The following is a 22,556-nucleotide window of genomic DNA, read 5'->3' as shown; positions in this document are numbered from 1 at the left end:
TCACGACATGTCTCATTACCATACAGAATTGAACCTAACTGGATCACACAAACAAGGGTTAGGGTCTGGATGTCATCAATTAGGCTAGCCCAATTGATTTGGATTAGATCCAATTAGGTTCAAGAAAATCGTGCTAGCACATGATTGAGCCTAACTTTCTTCTCATGTAATCTTTTCTGTTTCTACTGAGCCAAATATGATTTGACTCATCCAGAGAATCTTGAGAAGGTTTCTCTCAATCTAAATGAAGCTTGTCCAGCTCAAAAAAGGCTTATCTTAATTCATGAGATGAATTTAAGACAACACCTGCTAATTCCTAGCACCTGCCAATTTCATTTTAGGACATCTGTCAAATGTTGACATATGGGTCTTAAACTGAAGAGAGCTCATTGGAGAATTTTTGTGGAGTGTCCACATGCCTAAACCACATCAAATTGGGTGCCATAATCAGATTATGGCATGAGCCCAATTGGATTAAAGTGGGCACCCCAAATGGATAAGGATGAAAGAGTCCTGATTAACATGGACTCTTGGGCGCCACCTCTATTTGTGCTTATCCAATGTTGGTGCCATCTTTTGGAGATAAGGTAGGGTTATTATCTGATATGATCAAATGACATCACTCTACCAATCAAAATTTTTCCAGAATTTATTAAAATTTTTTGATTGGTTGAATGATGTGGCATTGCGCAGCATATAGGGTCTATATAAACCCTGCTGCGCTTAGGGTTTTGAGGTAGAAGCTGTTTTATGTACAAAACCCAATAGCTGCCACCTCCTCTCCTCTTATCCACATCCTTCCTACTCTCCTTCCTCCCCTCTTCATGTCCAAAAAGTTGGACGTCCATCTGGTAAAGATCCAAGGTGTGGTGATGCCTGGAACAGAGGGCTGCAAGAATTCTTCGACAGGCTACTGCTCCAACTTCAGGAAGACTTTTGAAGATCTTCCTAATCAGATTTAGATTTGATTTTTAGAGCATAGATTCATGAGGAGAAGATGTTCCAGGTCCTATCTGAGTGGATACCAGTAGAGGTCAGGCGCTTGTGTGGCTACATCAGAACCTCGAGCTATGCTGAGATCATCTACAGGGTAATCAGATTACCCTTGAGGTATTACTTGTTTCCTCATCCCTTTTAAATTTATTTTAGACTTAATATTAGATATAAAAATTAGATCTATAGACTTAGATCTTAAATATATATAGGATAATTTTTTTTTAAATTATTTCACCCCAGATTTGATGAAATCTGGAAGATCCTACGAGAAAAAACGATTTTCCTCCTTCAACTGGTATCAGAGCCATGTTGATGGCTCAGTTTCAGATCTAATTTAGATCTAATTTTAATTTTAATTTATTTAATATTAAAAAATTTTAAATATCACGTCAGATATGATAGAATCTGAAATTAAAATATTTAAAATTAAATCTAAGAAGATCTAACATGCATGAGATACATGACTAGACTAGGATTAGTTGAATCCATGAACAGTCTTAAGTTTTATGTTTTAATGAGATTAAAATATGAATTAAATCTAATTTATTTTTTATTTTTTTAATATTATAAGTGTTATAATCAGATCAAAAAATAAAAAATAAAATTTTAATTTTTTCATAAAATTGATCTGCTGCTTGCCTAGACTAGTTGTAGAATTGTTCTAGTAACTTGTCTAGAATATATTTAATTTTGAATAGTTCAATTTAAATCTTATTTTTTAGATATTACATGTGATATATCAGATCTGAAAGTATATTAATTAGATTGATTTTTGATACATGAGATGTATGCAAAGCATGTATTAGTTAGATCTTAAATTGTATATGTGATACGTTAATTTAGATCTAACTAATTTTGTAGTTAAATTTATATTTCTGATTAAGGTGTTCCTCATGGCCGTCCAGTCATAAGAACGAAGTAAGATTTTAAGATCCTCTTTTTTCATTCAATGGGGTGTTCATATGATATGTAGGGGTGCCGCACGTTCATCCTTAATCAGAAATCAAAACTTACTTTTCTGCAAAATTCTAGATCCTAAAATCTTAAGATTTATTTTACATGCTTTATTTATGAACCCAAACTTAATTAATGAATTAAGTTTATGAAATCAATTTGATCTAAAATTGATAATTTCATATCTAAGATATTTTCATAAAATTAGGTTTGGGCTTGGGTAGCTCAATTAGGTCTAGCAGTTGATCAAACCGAATCAAGAGTTGGTTAGGTGGGATCATGAAAGCTAATAATTGATCAGCCTAATAGGATTAAGTTTGGGTCAAGATCGAATCACATTTAGATGTGACCCGATCAAGTTAAGACCTAATTTGGCTCAGAGGTTAGAGTCTGGATTGTAGGCTAACCCAATTAGTTCTGGTTCGATAATTTGGTGTCTAAGGTAAGTTGGACAGATGTGACTGACTGGTTTTTAATTGGGAGCTACTCGACTCGAATGCATTCTTATCGAGTTAATGGCATATTCCTCCCATCGGTCTCACTTACCTGGCCATATGTGTCGACTCAGTTCTGATTAGAGGTGGCTAACAATTTGAGCTAACCCATGCCACTAGGTTAGTCATAATTGTTATAACTATGTCAAGTCAAGTTTAATGAGACCTAAATCAAATTTTCCTAAGAAAATATTAAGTCTAGGTCTTCCACCATTGTGGATATACGAGCCCTTTCCGGGGTTGATTGTTCTCGGCTGATTATAGTGGCTCAGTTGCACCGGAAAGACGCAACTATGTCCATTAGGCATTGGATGCTATGAATTAGAAGATGGGTTGGGCTCAATATTCTGGATACGGTAAGGGACCCAATCAGGAATCTAGTTCGTGCAAATGGTGGGTCTGACTTAACTAAGGATTGGAGCAATATCCCGAGCACGGTGAGCTTCATAAATTAGAGATCAAGTTTTGGGTGCACCATGATTAGAGAATCATTGGACAAGAATTATCCACTCGTCGGTTGATCCATCACCAATAATTGTTAGGTGAGGTGGTGAGCCAGTCGGTGAGACCACACCACCCACTAAAAATCACTGATCATGAAGATTTTCACATCTCTACCAAGGGAGTGTAGGGATCTGAGAAAATAGTGAGAGCCTAATTTGTTTAAAAATAAAACCTCCAAACAAATTGGTTAAGTCTGATTACAAAATCTAATTAGAAACTTTTGACTCTCTACAGGAAACATGTCTGCCTCAAACTCCCTGACCAAAATTCTAGACACCCATAGACTGACTGGACCCAATTTCAAAGACTGGTTGAGAAACTACAGAATTATTTTGGATTTCAAAAAATTGACTCATGTCTTGGACCAGGACCCACCTGCCATACCAGCACGTCCGACTGCTGAACAGAGAGTGTCTCTGAAAAAATGGACGGATGATGATAACAAAGCAAGGTACTACATGTTGGGTGCAATGTCTGATGACTTGCAGTGCCAACATGAGAATATTTTGACTACCCGCCAAATGTTGGCTCACCTGCAAGAGTTGTTTGGTGAACAGAGTCGTGCAGCCAAGTATCAAGTCTGTCAAAGACTTTTTAAGGCCAAGATGCATGATGGGCAGTCAGTCCAAGATCATTGTTTGACAATGATCAAGGATCTTGAGGAGCTTGAGAAGCTCGGTATCATCTTGGACAAGGATTTTTAGATTGATGTGATCCTTTAGTCCTTGTCCGATGCATATGGTCAGTTTATCATGAACTTTCATATGCATAAGATGCAATGTACCTTGGCCGAGTTAATGAACATGCTGGTTACGACTGAGCTTTCTATGAAGGGTTCAAAAGGCTCAGTTCTTACTGTGGAGTGAACTTCTTCCAAAAGAAAGTCTTTTGGAACGAAAAAGAAGTCTGCGAAGAAGCAGAAGGTGGATGGGAAAAAGAAAAAGACAGAACCGAAAAAGAAGGCTGCTGATAAGAGAAAATATTTTCACTGCCAATCAGACGGCCATTGGAAGCGGAACTGTCCTCAGTATCTGGTCACCTTGAAGAATAAGAAGGATGGTCCTTCTGGAGGTATGCTCATTTTAGAGTCTAATCTTACGGTTTCTTCTGCATCCAGTTGGATGCTTGACTCTGATTCTAGTGCTCATTTGTGCACTTTTATGTAGGGTCTTGAGGAGAGCAGGAGGCTGAGGGATGGGGAGATGATCCAATGCGTCAGGAATGGAGCAAGAGTTGCTGCTGTGGTCGTGGGAACCTACCCTCTACGATTACCGTTAGGATTAGATTTATTTCTTAGAGATTGTTATTAGTGCAGGAATTTGATTTCTGTTTCATGTTTAGCACAAGAAGGCTATGTGATTAGCTTTCATAAAAACCATTGTAATATTTTTTATGAAAATAATAAAGTTGCAAATGATTTTGTCATTAACGGTCCCTATCAGTTACATGTTGATGTATCTGTATTTAATATCGAGCAAAATGTGAATGCCATAGGAATTAAAAGGCCTAGAGATAGTCTAAATAATAGGTATCTGTGGCACCTAAGGCTAGGTCATATAATGGAAGATAGGGTTAACAAATTAGAGAAATCCAGGCTATTGACTCCATTGACTTCTGAGTCATATCCAGTTTGTGAATCATGACTTTAAGGCAAAATGACCAAGCTTCCTTTTGTGGGACATGGAAAAAGGGCCACAGACCTACTTGCCCTAGTACATACGAATGTGTGCGGCCCATTTGATGTGCCGACTAGAGGCAACTACATCTACTTCATTACCTTTACCGACGATATGTCTAGGTACGGGTATGTGTTTCTAATGAAACACAAGTCTGAAGCTTTTGAAAGGTTCAAAGAATTCAGACATGAGGTAGAAAAATAAACAGAAAAACCCATTAAGGTTCTTCGATCAGATCGAGGAAGTGAATACCTTAGTCGGGACTGGAATGCCTCAACTCAATGGGATTTCAGAACAGAGAAATCGGATCCTATTAGATATGGTACTTTCCATGATAAGCTTCACGGACCTCCCCAAATTTTTTTGAGGACATTGTCTCATGACAACAATTTATGTATTGAATAGGATTTCCTCTAAAATCGTTCCTACCATACCATATGAGATATGGCATGGTAAGAAGGCAAGTCTGAATCATCTCAGAATTTGGGGTTGTCCGGCTCATGTCAAGAGACAGCAGACGACAAGTTAGAGTTCAGGTCTTTTAGAGCTCGGTTCATAGGATATCCTAAAGAGTCATTAGGATACTATTTCTATATTCTGGAAGACCATAATGTGATTGTGAGTTGAAATATTATTTTTCTTGAAAAATAGTTTATTCAAGATAGTGGCATCGGAAGAATAATTAAGCTCAAGGAGAATGTCTCCCAAGAGCAACGAGCTCAAGAACCTGAGGAACCCAATCAATTAGAACCAGTCCTAACACAACCTCTTCCACCTCGTAGATCAACTAGGATTTTTCATCCTCCTGAAAGGTACTTAGGTACCATACAAGAAGAAGTAGAGAAAATATTCCTCACAGAAAATGGGGCTCATGGTGATGACCTCAAGACCTATGATGAGGCAATATCAGATATTGACTTCGAGAAATAGTTAGAGGCAATGAGATCAGAAATTGACTCGATGCACTCAAACTAAGTCTGGACCTTGGTAGATCCACCTGAAGGTATTGTACCTATTGGATGTAAATGGATCTTCAAGAGAAAGATAGGTGCAGATGGGAATGTAGAGACATTCAAGGCTAGGCTCGTAGCGAAAGGTTATAGTCAGCACGAAGGCATTGACTATCAGGATACCTTTTCGTCCGTAGCCATGCTAAAATTCATCCGCACATTGCTTGCTGTTGCAGCCTATTTCGATTATGAAATATGACAGATGGATGTGAAAACGGCATTCTTAAATAGACATCTTGAGGAAGATATCTATATGGAACAGCTGCTTGGTTTCACATCCAGTGATGATGATCACAAGATCTGCAAGCTGCAAAGGTCTATTTATGGACTTAAGCAAGCATCTCGGAGTTGGAATACTCGTTTCAATGATGTGATCAAAATGTTTGGTTTCATCAAGAACGAGGAGGAACCATGTGTGTTCAAAAAGGTCAGTGGGAGCGCAGTTGTCCTCCTCGTATTGTACGTAGATGACATCCTCCTAATTGGGAATGACATCCCCATGTTGACCTCAGTCAAAGTATGGTTGTCTAAGGAGTTCTCTATGAAAGATCTAGGAGAGGCATCTTTTATACTAGGTATTAAGGTCTATAGAGATAGACCAAATAGGATGCTGGGACTTTCACAGAAGATGTACATAGAGGAGGTGCTAAAAAGGTTTAGCATGGAAAACTCCAAAAGAGGTTTATTTCTTTTTAGACATGGCATTCATCTCTCCAAGAAGATGTGCCCTAGCACACCTGAGGAGATTGAACGCATGAGCAAGATCCCTTATGCTTCGGCAATAGGGAGCCTCATGTATGCCATGCTATATACACTACCTGATATAGCCCATGCTATGAGTGTCACAAGTAGATATCAGTCGAATCCAGACGAAGAGCACTGGACTTCTGTGAAATATATCCTTAAGTACTTGAGAAGGACTAAAGATATGTTTCTAATTTTTGGGAATAGAGAACTCCAGATTCAGGGATATACAGACTCAGACTTTATGTCTGATATAGATGATCGAAAGTCGACATCTAGAAGTCTGTTCATTTGCAATGGTGGTGCAGTCAGTTGGAAGAGTTTCAAGTAGACGGTGATTGCTGATTCCACCATGGAGGCAGAGTACATTGCTGCATCGGAAGCTGCGAAGGAGGCATTATGGTACAAGAAGTTTACCGCAGAGCTTGGAGTGATGTCATCGGATGCCATACCTCTTTACTGCGACAATAATGGCACCATAGCCCTAGCTAAGGAGCCAAGGTCTCACCAGAAATTCAAGCACATCGAGCGGCGATTTCATTTGATCCGTGATTACCTCGAAAAGGGTTATGTCGAGGTCAAGAGAGTCGACTCTACAGACAATGTGGCAGACCCACTGACAAAGCCATTAGGCCAGCAAAAGATCAAAGCCCACCTTGAGAAGATGGGACTTAGATATATAGCCAATTGACATTAGGTCAAGTGGGAGTTTGTTAGATGTGTGCTCTAGATGCCAGATCGGCTGACACATTCCTGTACAGATCTAAGGGCAAATTTATAATTTTGACTATAAATGAATAAAAAGATTATTCTTCTATCACATTGTGTATATTGTATCTATGATACATCCTTTGAGTTGGAAGGAATGTTAATTCATATTTTCAAGAGTTGAAAATTTAAGATATGAATTTATATAACTAACTCATAAACAACTCCTGACCATAGGATCATCACGAGGATGGTGATCGATCCGAAAGGTTGGTGTACGATCGCTTCCTTAAGATAGATGTGTCTTGAGTCTACAGTGTGGAGACATCGGAGCGAGAGTACAGGTATTCGTTGAGAACGAGAGTACTGAGCGTGACCATATCGAGCAGTCATAAGGAAGTCTACCTTCTCGTCGATAACTAGCTCGATACTGCAGTTGTGTGTCTAGTTCTTTGACCTGAGGTGTATCAACAGTTCACCTTGAGTGTGTTATAGTTTGACTATACCATAACTCGATCTCCTAGCCATTCGAAATTCTGAGGTGTATGTTGGTTGTAGCATATTCATTGTAGGAACTAGGTCGCACCAAGATGGGATCTATCAACCTCGATAGATGAGAGGAGTAGTCCTATGATGATCGAAAGATCGAGTCCTTAAGCCCATGGCCATGGCAGAGTGAAATAATAGAAAAAAAAAATTTCATTAAGGTTTCACATCGGACTTGGATCGATCGATTAACTCATATGACTGATGTTGGGTTTGACGAGTTCACCTTAACCCTAATTCAGTCGGGACTCATGATAGAGGAACTCAATCACACAGGTGCTGCACCGAGAGGTTCGTCTTCAGTTCTGATGGGTTGCCACCACATACTTCTAGGTGTCACTGATGGATTTTGAGAGCAATTAGAATGATATTGATGATCGATCATTCTAATTGTCTGAATCAGAAGAGTTCTGGTCCATCGAAAGGAATTTCGATGATGTCGATGATGAGATCACGACATATCTCATTACCATATAGAATTAAACCTAACTGGGTCACACAAACAAGGATTAGGGTCTGGATGTCATCAATTGGGCTAGCCCAATTGATTTGGATTAGATTCAATTAGGTTCAAGGAAATCGTGCTAGCACACGATTGAGCCTAACTTTCTCCTCGTGTAATCTTTTCTGTCTCTACTAAGCCAAATATGATTTGACTCATCCAGAGAACTTTGAGAAAGTTTCTCTCAGTCTAAATGAAGCTTGTCCAGCTCAAAAAAGGCTTGTCTTAATTTATGAGATGAATTTAAGATAACATCTGCTAATTTCTAGCACCTGCCAATTTCATTTTAAGACATCTGTCAAATGTTGACATATAGGTCTTAAACTGAAGAGAGCTCATTGGAGGATTTTTGTGGAGTGTCCACATCCCTAAACCACATCAAATTGGGTGCCATAATCAGATTATGGCATGAGCCCAATTGGATTAAAGTGGGCGCCCCAAATGGATAAGGATGAAAGAGTCCTGATTAACATGGACTCTTGGGCGCCACCTCTATTTGTGCTTATCCAATGTTGGTGCCATCTTTTGGAGATAAGGTGGGGTTCTTATTTGATATGATCAAATGACATCACTCCACCAATCAAAATTTTTTCAGAATTTATTAGAATTTTCTGATTGGTTGAATGATGTGGCACTGCGTAGCATACAGGGTCTATATAAACCCTGCTGCGCCTAGGGTTTCGATGTAGAAGTTGTTTTATGCACAAAATCTAAAAGGTCCTCCCTGCTCTCCTTCCTCCCCTCTTCACGTATAAAAGGTTGGACGTCCATCTGGCAAAGATCCAAGGCATGGTAACGCCTGGAACAGAAGACTGCAGGAATTCTTCGACAGGCTGCTGCTCCAACTTCAGGAAGACTTTTGAAAATCTTCCTAATCAGATTTAGATATGATTTTTAGAGCATAGATTTGCGAGGAGAAGACGTTCCAGGTTCTGCCCGAGTGGATACCGGTAAAGGCCAGGCGCTTGCGTGACTACATCAGAACCTCGGACTATGCTGAGATCATCTACAGGGTAATCAGATTACCCTTGAGGTATTACTTGTTTGCTCATCCCTTTTAGATTTATTTTAGACTTAATATTAGATATGAAGATTAGATCTAGAGACTTAGATCTGAAATATATGTAGGATAATTTTTTTTTAAATTATTCTGTCACAGATTTGATGAAATCTGAAAAATCCTACGAGGAAAAGCGGTTTTTCTCTTTCAACCCCAATATTGAAATTGAGACATATCAAAAGAGGGAGTAGCAAATGAGAATTCACTAATTGAATGACATGAATCAAACATGAGGAGCCATATCATGTAAAAAGTTAAAAGTAATAGTCACAAGTTGATTAAATATAATTATTAATTTTGGTTATTGACTTGAAGTTTGCTTCGGTGCTTGTTGTTTCCTCAACTGTTCGTTTATTTTGATGATTAAAAATATTATCCGATTGGTATCTCGGGTGTCAACAGAGACATCGGTTAACAGTTTTGGTTCTAATATCATAACATATAAAACCGTAGCTTTTTATTAGTCTCTCGCCAATCTCCCTTGACTAAGACTTCTTTCACTAGCATTTCATTTATAAAACCGATTCTTGCCTAGTATTTAAGAAATAAAAGATAGGAGAGGGAGGAGGTGAAGCGAGAGTAATAGTGGACAGGCAATGTGTTCTGTAGCTCCAAAGATGGAAGATTGGGAGAGAGAATTTCGATTGAGGTTGGGAGTGGAAACTATTAACTAGTGGCTTTAAAATTTTTAACTCTATTTAGTTGGTTAACGTGGCAAATGATCATTTTGCCCTTCTTGAGTTGGAGGGCTGGGATATAAACTTGAACATAAATAATATAAACAAATAAAAAATGGGCATTGAATTGGATCCTTCTGTTTTCTTGCACTCTATTTTGGGATTTCAATGTCTTGCTAATGCAAGTAACAACAAAATATATAATTTGATCTTGCCATCTTGTGATCAAAGTGAGGGGGAAAAATGCACCGATTATCATTGACCATAATTGGTGAACCGCAGATCTTAAGGTCTTTTGAGTTCTGTAGTTTTCCTTTTAGTCGAAATAAAGTTTCCATTGCTTCATGTATATATCTTTGCCCCAGCCACCAAGTTTGATTATTTTCATGTCCAATCTATGGAACTTTTGACTAAAACAGCACCAACGATGGCCACAATGAATTGCTTGTCAGGGATGAATTCATCAAGTTAAAGCAATCGTAGAGAATTGACTTGTGCAATGTTATATCTATGTACTTATAGACTAAAACTTTTGTAGCATCCAATAAGCTGGATTTTTTAATTTCTTTCTCTTAAGCTTTTCATTTCATCCTTTTCTTTTTACTTTTTTTTTTTTTTGCTATAAGCTTTTGTTCAAGTTTTATCAGCTCCATTGCCATACCACTATATATTGGAGAGCATGAGTCCAGGTGTAAACTCTAAATTTGATCCATTGCTCTAAACTTTTGAATCTGGTTTTATCTCAAACTAGATGAGATCCAAGTTGGATGCTTGTCTCGCAACACTATTAATGATTAAAAAATGTACAACTTCAACCAAGATATGTCATACTGATATCGGACCTCAGGCAAATTGGCCGGTGGTATGATTCGATATGCCGTCATGCTATTCTGGTGTTGGATTTGAATCAAAATAGTAGAGAAAGGGATAGAAAGAAAAAAGAGAGGTAAAGAGAGAGAAAAGGGGAGAGAAGGAAAGAGAGAGGAAGAAATGGCCTCTGGAGCCTGCTGGAGGGCCGTTGAGGCCACCGTTGCTGCTGCTAAGACAGTGGTTGTTGTCTCAATTTGACATAGTAGAGAGGAGAAGATAAGAAGAAAAGAGAGAAAGAACGGGTAACAAGAAAAAAGAGAGAGAGAAATGATCTTCGGAGGCTATCAAAGGACCACTCAAGCCTCCATTGGCACTATCGAGGTGGTGGGCCTCTGTTTCTCCCTCTCTTTGTCCTTCCTTCCCCTTCTCTCTCTCTCTCTCTCTCTTTCATCTCTTTCTTTCTCCTCTTTCTCTCTCTATACTGTGTTGGATTAGGACAATGCCCATTGGCTCAACAACGGCAGTAGTGGCCTCGATAGCCCTCTAGCAGTCTTGGCAGGCCGTTTCTCTCTTCCCCTTTCCTTCTCTCTTGTTCTCTCTCTCTCTCTTTCTCTCTTCCTTCTCTCTCCTCCACTTCCTTATCACTATCTCATTTTGAAGGTTGGAACCATCTCGGTCTATCATTAGTATAGTTTGGCATACCTCAAACTAGAAGGTTTCAAATGGTTCTGCCGGCCTTAGGTCTTTAGTCCTCTCATTTTCCATTACTCTCCATTGAGGAAGGAATTATTCATCCCAAATGCTTAATATAGGGTGCAATTCACTAACCAGAATGAGCAAACTTCTGATCACCCATCCTTTTCCTAGAAAAGGGAGAAAGAAATGCGAAAAAAAATATAATATCAATCCAATGCATCAAATTTCATCAAGAAAAAGGAAAAAAATGGAATTGATGTCAGACCATAGCCACTACAAGCATCTTTCTCGAATCAACTTGTTTAGTATTGACACTTCAACTACTACTATAACTTGGGCGGCTGCTTTGAATGTTTGCTCGTTAATTTGTCTCTCATCTTCGAATTCCACTTCTTGTAGCTTCATCACAATTATTCATGGATGAATGCACTCACTCACAATCTTCTTGTTCAAGTAGTATTCTGTTTCATATTACCGATCAATGCTCAACTGATTCTTTCCTGCCCATAGAAATTGTGGCATATACTTTGTTTGACCATTTGATGATCACTATTATCTTTGTTTTATCATTTGGTCAAATTGTTTTAAAATTATTTGATGATGGCAGCACATGGAATCAATCATTTAGTCAAGGTCCAAAATCAATTAGTTGAATTTTTACTTTTTCTTGTTGTTTGTACTTTTATATGCGTGCTGGATGTTCTTAGAGTTCAGTCAGCTTAAACCCCGGTCAAATGACTCTTTAATTGGCTTGTTCTTTCGTCACCACTTGGACATCATCCTGTTTTACTACTTAGAAATTTAAACGGGTATACGTGTATTTAGATAAGAAAAGTTTACTAGGCATCATAATGGAACATTCCTTGCGTCTGGTGATCAATTTCAAAGCTCACATGCAACAACTAGACACTCAATCGGCCACTTAAAAGCTCAAAGTGAGCTTATTTTGTCTCCTTGGCCACTACGAAAGGAATAACTCACACCTAATTCCTCATTGTACCCCTAAACCTAGTCTTTCTCAATAAACAACACTAGACTAGATCTTCATCGTCTTCGTGGCCTCAACGAGGCCTCCATGATTGATCATTCCCTAATGAATTCTATGTGCTTAGAAGTTTTTAAGCCTAATTGATTCATACCCTACAAAGATTAGCATCCACCCTCACAAGCAATTACAAAGTAACATTTTCTTCTTTTTTTTTCGAATGCAACACGATTAGCAACAACTTCACAGCTCTTCATCTTTATATGGATAAAAGGCTATGCCACACAAGTAACAGAAGAAAAGAAACTTCTAGTTAATTATCAACTATGGACCTTCTCAGCATGACCTAATGATTGTTAGCATCATGAGGATGGGACAATAGACAATAGCTTCATGGCTTGTGATAGAATACAGGAGAGAACAGTGGAAAGAAAGATGAGACTCTCGAAGGCATGTAAGGGATCAGAGAATGGAACTTTTCCTCCTTTGATCATGTGTGGCATGGATGAGTATTCTTGACAACTTGTCATCTTCCCTCGCTTTGATCACAACTTGGATCCAAGTGTAAGCCCCTGAGTTTTTCTTTTTCAAAGTGAGTTCTATGCACTGATCCCAGAGGAGAAACCGAAAGGTAAAAGATATGCTACTAAAGAAGAAAGAAAGAAAGCAGAAGCAAGAATTAATAAAATATAGAGAGATAAATGGGTTGGAACAATGCACATCTGGGAAGCAAGTGCCCTGCTGCCCAAAGGAACTACTTGTAAACCAAGTCTCCGAGGAATATGTCATACAGCAAGCAAGAATATAAAGTAAAAAGCAGCCATCTGTGAACCTTTGAATATTTTACGGTTTCATACAATGATTGATGTTAGTTGATTCCCATTGTAATAGAAACAAAACCATAATTAATGGTGGTCACTAAATAATATGATCACTCTTTTGGTGAACTATTTGTAGGTCAGCAGTCACAGGGTAAATGCTACTAATATTATCGCCGTCAACAGCCTATAATTAATTAAGAACTCATGGTCCTTTCCTAGTCTTATCTAGTAGGAATTGTAGATAACGTGAACGGAACAGCATGGCGAGAAATTTTGTCTAGAAGCTCCATTGACCGTTTGCTTTCGTAACCAATGGCTAAGAGTTTTGTTAGTCGCATTTATGTTTCTTGACCAATCATCAGATCAAGATATTCTGGTCATAATATTGTCTCCAATAGCAAGATCCTGGTTGACAAGATTCAAGATCACGACTAATTAAAATAAAAGAGGGCTGTTAAAGTTTTTTTGGAGATTTTAGAGATCTTAAGACCACAATACAAACCATTTCCCTAAATAATGAACAATCAAAGGGTTAAAAACTGCATCTGAAGTAGTTACCATTAAGAAGGGGAAAATTCTGTGTTCAACTTTGGGAAGAAAATTAAGCAGCGTACCTGGTTCTTTTACAACTGGAGTTTGATTCTCTCTCATCTTCCCTCTACCTTTTATTGACGATCATGATATACCAACGCATATAAAATGTGAAAGTTTAGGGAAAAATTGTAATGAAAAGAAAAAGAGAGGCACGTACCAAAGCATATTTGATCATAAACTACCAAAAGTTGTTGCTGCTGCACATGAGCCAAATTCCTAGATGCCAAGGAACTAGCCTACAAATGTGTCCAACATCGCCAGGTCCTTCCATTAGCATGTTAAGCTACAACACTGACAAGAACCAAGATTTCATTGTCTTCTATGGCCAACCACTTGCAGTTCGTCTTCTTCATCTTGGCCTCGTTTGTTCTGTGTGTCAAATCAAATCAGGTTCCAGAGGTACAAAGAGAATTATATGTTAATTAATTAAACACTTGCTTTGTAATTACTTTTGTTAATTGGCTAATGTAATGTTTTCTGCATGATCTTGGAAGTTGCCACTTGTCTGTATTGCTGATTTAGTTAGTTGGAGAAACATAAGGTGGTGCGGTATGATAGCTTGTTGGAGCTAAAAATTTGTTGCAATTGTGCTTAAAATTTGGTTGTAGCCCAGAGGCAAGACCCTTTTTTGATGGCTAGTCATCAAATATTTATGGCAGATTCATTTTTGTAATTTCCTAAAATCTTTCAAAAAGCCCTACTAATGACTCTATATAAGTATTTTCCCCTCTAAGCAGAGGTAATGGATAATGAAGGGTGTTTTATGTTTAAAATGCTTTTATCCAGTGATAAAAAAAAAATGCTCAACGTTTGGACTGTTTCACGTTGGTAGTATCTTCTGAGGAATGAATTCCAAGTTTTCACTTGCTTTTGTCAATTCTATGGCTATTGTAAATTGGTCTTTAAATGGTTCTAAATATACAATAATTTTTTTTCCCGAATTCATCTGTCAGTCTTATGTGGTGTACATGGGGAGCATTAAGGAAGAAACAAATCCAGAAGCCATACAAGCAGATCACTTGCAAATGCTATCGTCCATCATTCCAAGGCAGCAAAACCTCTCTTTTAAACATTACTATTTATTTCTGTTTGCAATGTTTCATAATCATGTTGGACAAGATACCCCTATGAATATTTGACTTAGGTGTTGTCCATTATATTGTTTTAAACAGTGAGGAGAAAGAAAGAGTATCACTAATACAAAGCTATCATCATGCACTCCAGGGATTCACAGCCATGCTAACTGAAAAAGAAGCTACTCTATTATCTGGTTGGTGTTCCCTTCTTTCAACTGAAATAAATGTTTTGAACTCCTAATTTCTTCACATGCTTTAAATGCACACACTTACTTCTCAATTACAGTGGTCTAAAACTTCCTATATCTTGGGGCATAGTGACAATTGCAACATTTCAACTTCCTACTCTAGTTTCTCTGCATGACCTTTTAGTGCTTGAAAGCAGGCCATGATGGAGTGTTATCAGTGTTCCGGGATCGAATTCTTCAACTCCATACTACACGTTCTTGGGATTTCCTAGAAAAGGAATCAGGTCTCCGATCTGAGCGACTGAAGCAGAGAGCTTCAAGTGATATTATAATCGGCATTGTCGACACGGGTACATCTTTTGTTTATCTTTAGCTTTCATTTTCTGTTCTTTATTTGTTTCTTTGTTTTGTGCAAAACAGAAATTTATACAGTGGCTAGGGTTCCAAATGTAGACCTCTCCCATGTGGAGAGGGATGACAACCAGCTGAGCTAAGGATGGTTGGTCCTTAGCTTCTATTTATAAATCTGAGAGATAAAACATGGTATTATTGTTATTCCTCATCAACAACATTGTTATCGTCATTGTTGTTATCATATCCATCATCACCACCATCATCATTATATTTTGTAAGGATCACATAGTTTTATGTTTTGGCTAATTCATAGAAAGGGTTCTTGCATGTAGAACTTGCATTAATAATAGTCCATTGATATTAACTTATGCAGAACAATGCTGATAGTTCGAGATACTAGATGATCTCACGCTCTTAAGATGTACTTTTTTATAAGTTTAATTTAATAAACTAGGTAGTGAAACAACTCCACATTGGGTAATACATCATCAGATTTCTTTTTAATACCCTACTTTATAATTGTTGTTTCAGGGATTTGGCCAGAATCACCCAGTTTCAGTGATGCAGGAATGGGGAAAATCCCTTCTAGGTGGAAGGGGATCTGTATGGAAGGATCTGACTTTAAAAAATCCAACTGTAACAGGTAAACTCATGAACTACTCGTTAAGATTCTAGGATATCTATTCAGTGAAGGACAATAAACCATAATCATAGTCAACTGAATTAGGATATCCTTAAAAGCATTATTATATGTCTACAATAATTATTGTTTCCTTTGGATTTCCGTCCAAAGTTAAAAATATTAAAAAGTTTAAACCAACAAAATCAAAATGTAGAAAAAAATAGGAACACAGATATCTTCTCTATACATTCATTTCCTATCTGCTTACTCCTATTAGATGCCTAAGTGGAACTTGTAAATGCAGAGACTGCAAACAGTAAAGAATTTGAAAAGAAAACATACCTTAGTGGTCTTGGATTCTGTCATATATCTGTTAAGGTATAATATGCATCATCGCGACCCCTTCGTTAACAAATTAAGTTTTGGGATTTAGTGTTAACATGGTATCACAGTCAAAGGTCATGAGTTCAAATCCCTGTTCGGCCAGTTTTACCCCTTTCGTAGCAGCTTAAACTTTTTGTCTAGTGGTAAATTAACAAGATCAAGGTTAATGAAGGAGCATGCATCTCTTAGTAGCTTTTGTATTATCCTCATATCCTCACTTCTATTCAACTTCATTACCATGGCAGGAAGCTTATAGGGGCAAGATTCTACAACAACCCACCTGATTCAATACAATCACCATCCAACAGCTCCCACATCTATGGTATAACTTCCTTCGGATCTCCAAGGGATTCTGTAGGCCATGGGACACATACATCATCCACTGCTGCAGGCTCAACAGTAATGAACGCTGGCTATTATGGCCTTGCACAAGGAGTAGCCAAGGGTGGTTCTCCTTCTAGTAGGCTTGCAATGTACAAGGCATGCTCGCTGGGAGGATGTGCTAGCTCTGCTGTGCTAAAAGCCATCGACGATGCCATTTACGATGGAGTTGATATAATCTCAATATCCATAGGAATGAGCTCTGCATTCCAGTCGGACTTCCTGAGTGATCCCATAGCCATTGGTGCCTTCCATGCTAATAAGAGGGGAATTTTGGTTGTTTGTTCTGGTGGGAACGATGGACCAGATCCTTTTACTGTGGTCAATTCAGCTCCGTGGATCCTCACTGTCGCAGCTTCTAGCATCGATAGAAGTTTCCAGTCCAGCATTGTTCTTGGCAATGGAATTGCTCTGAAAGTAAATTTGTTTTGAAGAAATCCTACATTTTGCTTCAACTGATCACTTAAGCACCCATATGTTGTTCATACAACTATTGAAAAAAAAAGAAAAAAGAAAAAGGAAAAAAAGAAAGAATCCTATCTGAACCCGGTCATGCTATCAGTTTTGAATGACTAACTGTTGAATTTGTCACTCAATGCTTATCATTTATTTCAATCATTTTTCCTACCATATTCTGGCGATTTTGTTGAGTATACGTAATTAGTGTGTGGTGATAAACGAAACAATACAGGTATTGTACAATATCTTACCAAATTACACATCACCTTTCTCAGGGATCTGCCATAAACTTTTCCAACCTCAGTCGATCAGAATCATTTCCACTCATCTTCGGTGGGGATGCAGCGGCGGAGTCCACTCCAGTATCAGAAGCAAGGTAATCTCAAGACCATGATGATGTCTTTTTGAGCGCAGCATTGGAACAGTTTTTTGTTGTGGCGGACGCTCTATATCAGCCATGTAATCTTTTCCTGCACATCATGCATTAAAACCTGTAGTGAGATATATCTAGTGAGTTCATTCTCATCCTCTGTTCTTTGAGTAACAGCAATTGCTATCCTGGATCATTGGACACTGAAAAGGCTGCTGGAAAGATAATCATATGCGTTGACAGTGATCCGACCGTGACGAGGCGAGTAAAGAAGTTGGTAGCTGAAGGGGCTCAAGCTGAGGGTTTGGTCCTAATTGATGAAGCTGAGAAAGGGGTGCCATTTGATTCTGGTAGCTACCCTTTCTCACAAGTTGGGAATGACGCCGGAGTTCAGATACTTAAGTACATAAACTATACCAAGTAAGCTAAAGGAATGATAAAATAGTTGTTTAAAAAAATTCATGAACAAATAGTGCATGCACCAATTAGACCTGATCTCAATGACCAAGTGAAGAGTATTTCACATAATTTGGTGAAAGCAGGAAGCCAACGGCTGTCATTCTTCCAACAGAGGATGTTGAGGGGTTTAAACCAGCACCAGTTGTCGCATACTTCTCAGCCAGAGGTCCTGGAGGGCTCACAGAAGCCATTCTAAAGGTCCATACTCTCACCCACCCATCCATCCAAAAGAAATGAAAGCATGTATGCATGTCAAAAACATCCAGAATTCTGTGTGACAGCCTGATCTGATGGCTCCTGGAGTCGGCATCGTTGCAGCATCCATTCCCACCGTTGACATTGGAGACATTCCTGCTGGAAAGAAGCCATCAAACTTTGCCATCAAGTCGGGAACCTCGATGGCTTGCCCTCATGTTGCCGGTGCTGCGGCTTTCATAAAATCAGCCCATCCAAGATGGTCTCCTTCCATGATAAGATCAGCACTTATGACAACAGGTAAGACTCTCGTGCTAGGAACTTTCAATATCGGAACGAATCAATGAATTGCAGTTCACTTGACCAATTTGATGACTGAAATCTTTGATCATTATTGTTTACTATTCACGTTTGTCATCCATCCAATTCAAAAGAAATAAAATGCAAGTTGGTGCAATAATTTTTGCAAAATTTCATAGTTATTCAACTCTCTCTCTCTCTCTCTCTCTCTCTCTCTCTCTAATGATGTTTTACTTGGACAAATGGCTTTCATAACTATTTTCAGATAAACAATTATTAGCAGCCAATTTCAGAATCTCTGAATGTCATGAACTTGACATTAATAGCTGTTATCTTATTTACTACTACCAATGTTAATGTGCACATGTATAATTTAGCCTTGTCCTAGTACCGCCATATTCTTTCCGAAGTCTTGGCACAACTATGGCACTTTTCCTTGATTTTTGAATCCTCCCCTTTCTAAAATTTTACCCAAAAGTCATTTGTTCTTCCTCTATGCAGCGACTACAACCAACAATCTTGGAAAGCCACTGACAGCCCACTCAGGAGCCAACGCAAGTTATCTTGACATGGGGGCAGGAGAAGTAAGCCCACTAAGAGCGCTGAGCCCAGGCCTGGTCTTTGAGACCACAACAGAAGACTACTTGTATTTCCTCTGCTACTATGGCTACAAAGATCAAGTCGTAAGGTCTCTCTCCGGCAACAATTTTAGCTGCCCAGGTAACCAGCCCTCACCAGACCTCATCTCCAGCCTCAACTACCCTTCCATCTCCATTGCCAGGCTCGACAGCAAACAAGCAGGGAGGACAGTCAGTAGGACCGTAACCAATGTTGGACCAGCAAATTCCACATACTTTGCTACTGTCGATGCACCAAGTGGATTCATGGTCAAGGTCTCACCTGAGAAGTTGGTTTTCACTAGGAGATGGATGAAGGCTTCCTATGAGGTCACTTTTCATGTTAAGGATGCAACCAAGGGATACGGATTTGGATCTGTGACATGGTCTGATGGAGCACACTCAGTTCGAACAGTTTTTGCTGTCCATGTTGTGTGATTTTTGTTTTCTAGTTTTTTTTTTTTTTTTTTTTGCTTTTATTCCGACATTAAATCAAAGGTGCTTGTGTCTTTCCTCTCTTTCTTTTCTTTTTTAATTAAATTTCCTTTGTGACTTACTTTTTCATTTGTTGTTTGTTTAAATAAAAAGGATTTACTGTTTTTCATGCAAAACTTATTTATCCAATGAACCTGTATATTTGCTCATTCTACTCCATGGATCATCAGCTTCGAAGTCAGTATCTTGTACCCAATCTTGTACTCAATCATCCATAAAATTATGTACAGACTAGTTTTTCTTGCTCCAATCATTGTCCTTGCATAGGATGTTTTGGTCTCTTGACAATCTCGAGGCTTAAATCAGATTCCACACTGAGAAGATACAAACCAATAACAGCATGATGAGATGGTTTTACAAAGATTATTTTGGTGGATGTTTTCTAAACCAATGTTGACGAGACCTTCTATCTTCTACCATAAGTTTCGAGAAGAAAGACCTTTTTTTTTTTAATAATTGAAGGAAAGAAATATTAAACTTCTGGAAAAATAAAGGGGGAAAAAAATCATCTTTAACAATGGGCTGCTGAATGGTATTTTTTTAAATATCTAGCACTTTGTCAGCACTGATATTTTGATGAATTGGATATATCTCCTTTATCCATCCTCTGACTGAGGTGATTCAAGTTGTTATAGAAAACTAACTTGAGGACGGATGCAAAGGAAGTATCTTATATATAAAGTATATCAGTATTGTGCCGGTGAAGCTTTCTGACCTGATATGTGCTAGATTACTTTTCTGAATATGGTTGGCAGTAAACTTGAAAACTTTAAGCTCATTCAGACACTTAAGTCAAATGACGTATTCTCTTCTTTCTTCAAGAAGTGCTTAAGAGTCTGGTAGTCCTTCAGAATGTATCCCATTCCTCCGGGAGATTGTAGTTGTCAACCAGCTGCTCATTGCCTGTGTTTCTGATGACAACTAACTTGCTTTGGCTGATAATTTTAACATGTTATGCAGGTCATGGAATACGAGCTTAACAAAAGATTGCAATCCTCTTGAATAAAAGGCATTTGGCAATAGGAAACTATCTATCATTTCTTTATAATGATCAAAGATTAGCTGACAGGGTAATTGTTTTGTTTCCTTTTTAGTCAGATTAAGGAGCTTCAAAACAAGCTAAGTGAGAAAAAAGCAGTCAAATGCCATGTAGCTGATGCACCCTTAGGTTGCATTTCGTGCATCGTCAGGCAATCTTGGAAGGTAATATAGATTGCCTTTAGGATAGATTGTCATCATTAAATTATCAATAATGTTGATTACTAGGTTTGGTACACACAAATAATATTGCAGTAAAATTACTGAAAATCTTGATTGATATGTTTGCTGACAATCAGATTATCGGTAATGTAAAATTATTTTTCAAAATACCCCTAATAATTTTATCTGGATGCTTTTCTATTTTTCTAGTGAGAAGTGGTGGGAGTTGTGTGGATGTGGTGGTAGCGCTGGAAAGTTGCGGGTCGGGAGGTGTGGGGAACTGCAAGCACTGGGGGGTGAAGAGAGAGCGGGCGTGTGTGGAGCCATGGGGGTGGCGGGAATGGACGTGGAAGAGCCATATGGGGGTGGTGGGGGGATAAGAGCAGAGGAGTCACGGGTAGGCAAAAGGAGATAAAGGAGCCACGAGCCGGAGACGCACATGGAGGGTGGTGGGGGGAGGGGGGAGGGAGAAGGGTTGGGCAAGGGTTTTGTATGATTTTTTTGAGGAATAATTTTGTCCAAAATTTTTATTGCAACATTGTCAAAAAAGTGATAATTTGGATAGCCACTCCTCCCAGATTGCCTCCCCATGAGGCAATCTGAATTGCCAAGACAATTTGAATTATCACCCAAAAAGTACACCAAACGTAGTAACCAAATTACTATATTAAATTTCCAGCTACCAAATGCAACCTTATTGGCGGACATATCTTTTTCCAAGTCACTCAAACAATTGGAATCTAAGGTTTTTTGGATCACAGCTAACCCTAAACCAAAAGCAGTTTGATATATGCTGCATTAGAGCACAATGCAAAAGAAAGAAGCTCAAATTGATGGTTCGAGGTCAAGAGTATGAATTGTTAAGGAGATTGCTGAAGGTGATATGGGCACTCTTAACCATTGCAATATTGGAATAATTCTTTTTTTGCTATGCTGGAATAGTTATTTATGTGGTGCTACTGGAGTCAGGTAAAAATGTACTAAACACTGAGGTAGCTTTTTTCTTTTTTTTTTTTCTTAAGATTTTTTTTTACTCTTAGATTTCTATTGATGAAAGTTATTTAAGAAATGACGAAGCTATTTGTATTTGCCGTTTGTGATGCATTGTACAAAATTTTGTTATGGCGTAGACAGAATTAACTTTATCTTAGAGTTGTATCACCAGCAACCTTAGCAGAGAAAAGGTACAGCTGGTATTTTCGAGTTTTATCGACTTATACCTTCTGCTAACAAATTTTGTTATCATATTATAGTTTTGTATCTTGTTGATGAGCTTAGGAATTGTTGTTTTGCTATCATATTTACTTCCAGTCAGATATCTAGGATGGGTTCAAGGAGGTGGTAGCCAAGGAGGAGATCCTGTTGGTTTGCTGATGCTGGTGTTCAACACGGCGATGCTGCAGTTTGACTTGGCACCAATGGCTCCGATGGATGCAAACTTAGAAGTACGTAGGTGCAGAAAATGATGGAGCTGCATCATGGTAATCTGCTGCTGGTGCTGACGGAATTGTATCTTGGCTCCACTAGAAATTAAAAGCTGAGAATAGGAGGGGTTTATCAAGCTAAGGCGGTATAAAGAATAAGATACCCGTAATGACCTGTAATTTGTATCATCAATTAGCTGTTGCACATTCAAGAGGCTACAACAGATAGTATTATGGTCCCTTAAAGATATTCTG

The 22,556-nt window shown here is 38.4% G+C and overlaps 1 protein-coding gene across 1 annotated transcript; it reads left to right on the top strand.

Moving 5' to 3' along the window:
* Nucleotides 1–14,011: 14,011 nt before the first annotated feature.
* LOC105034516 (CO(2)-response secreted protease) lies at nt 14,012–19,788 on the top strand. The gene is made up of 11 exons (XM_010909709.4): nt 14,012–14,176; nt 14,731–14,825; nt 14,950–15,047; nt 15,239–15,391; nt 15,927–16,038; nt 16,647–17,199; nt 17,517–17,617; nt 17,789–18,031; nt 18,154–18,268; nt 18,352–18,565; nt 19,067–19,788. The coding sequence occupies exons 1-11, from the start codon at nt 14,099–14,101 to the stop codon at nt 19,618–19,620; spliced, it is 2,316 nt and encodes a 771-aa protein (XP_010908011.2). The 5' UTR covers nt 14,012–14,098; the 3' UTR covers nt 19,621–19,788.
* The last annotated feature ends 2,768 nt before the right edge of the window (nt 19,789–22,556 follow it).

Source organism: Elaeis guineensis, chromosome 1 (genome assembly GCF_000442705.2).
Source record: "Elaeis guineensis isolate ETL-2024a chromosome 1, EG11, whole genome shotgun sequence".
In the NCBI taxonomy this organism is placed as follows: domain Eukaryota; kingdom Viridiplantae; phylum Streptophyta; class Magnoliopsida; order Arecales; family Arecaceae; genus Elaeis; species Elaeis guineensis.
The sequence above is the reverse complement of the archived record's forward strand: the minus strand, read 5'-3'. Positions and strand labels throughout refer to the sequence as shown.

Excerpts from the sequence above, each read along its gene's own strand:
- LOC105034516 (XM_010909709.4), top strand. The coding sequence starts at position 14,099 with ATGGCCAACCACTTGCAGTTCGTCTTCTTCATCTTGGCCTCGTTTGTT. Across the intron at positions 18,032-18,153 it reads AAGTACATAAACTATACCAA|GAAGCCAACGGCTGTCATTC; the intron begins GTAAGCTAAAGG and ends TGGTGAAAGCAG. Across the intron at positions 18,269-18,351 it reads TCACAGAAGCCATTCTAAAG|CCTGATCTGATGGCTCCTGG; the intron begins GTCCATACTCTC and ends TCTGTGTGACAG.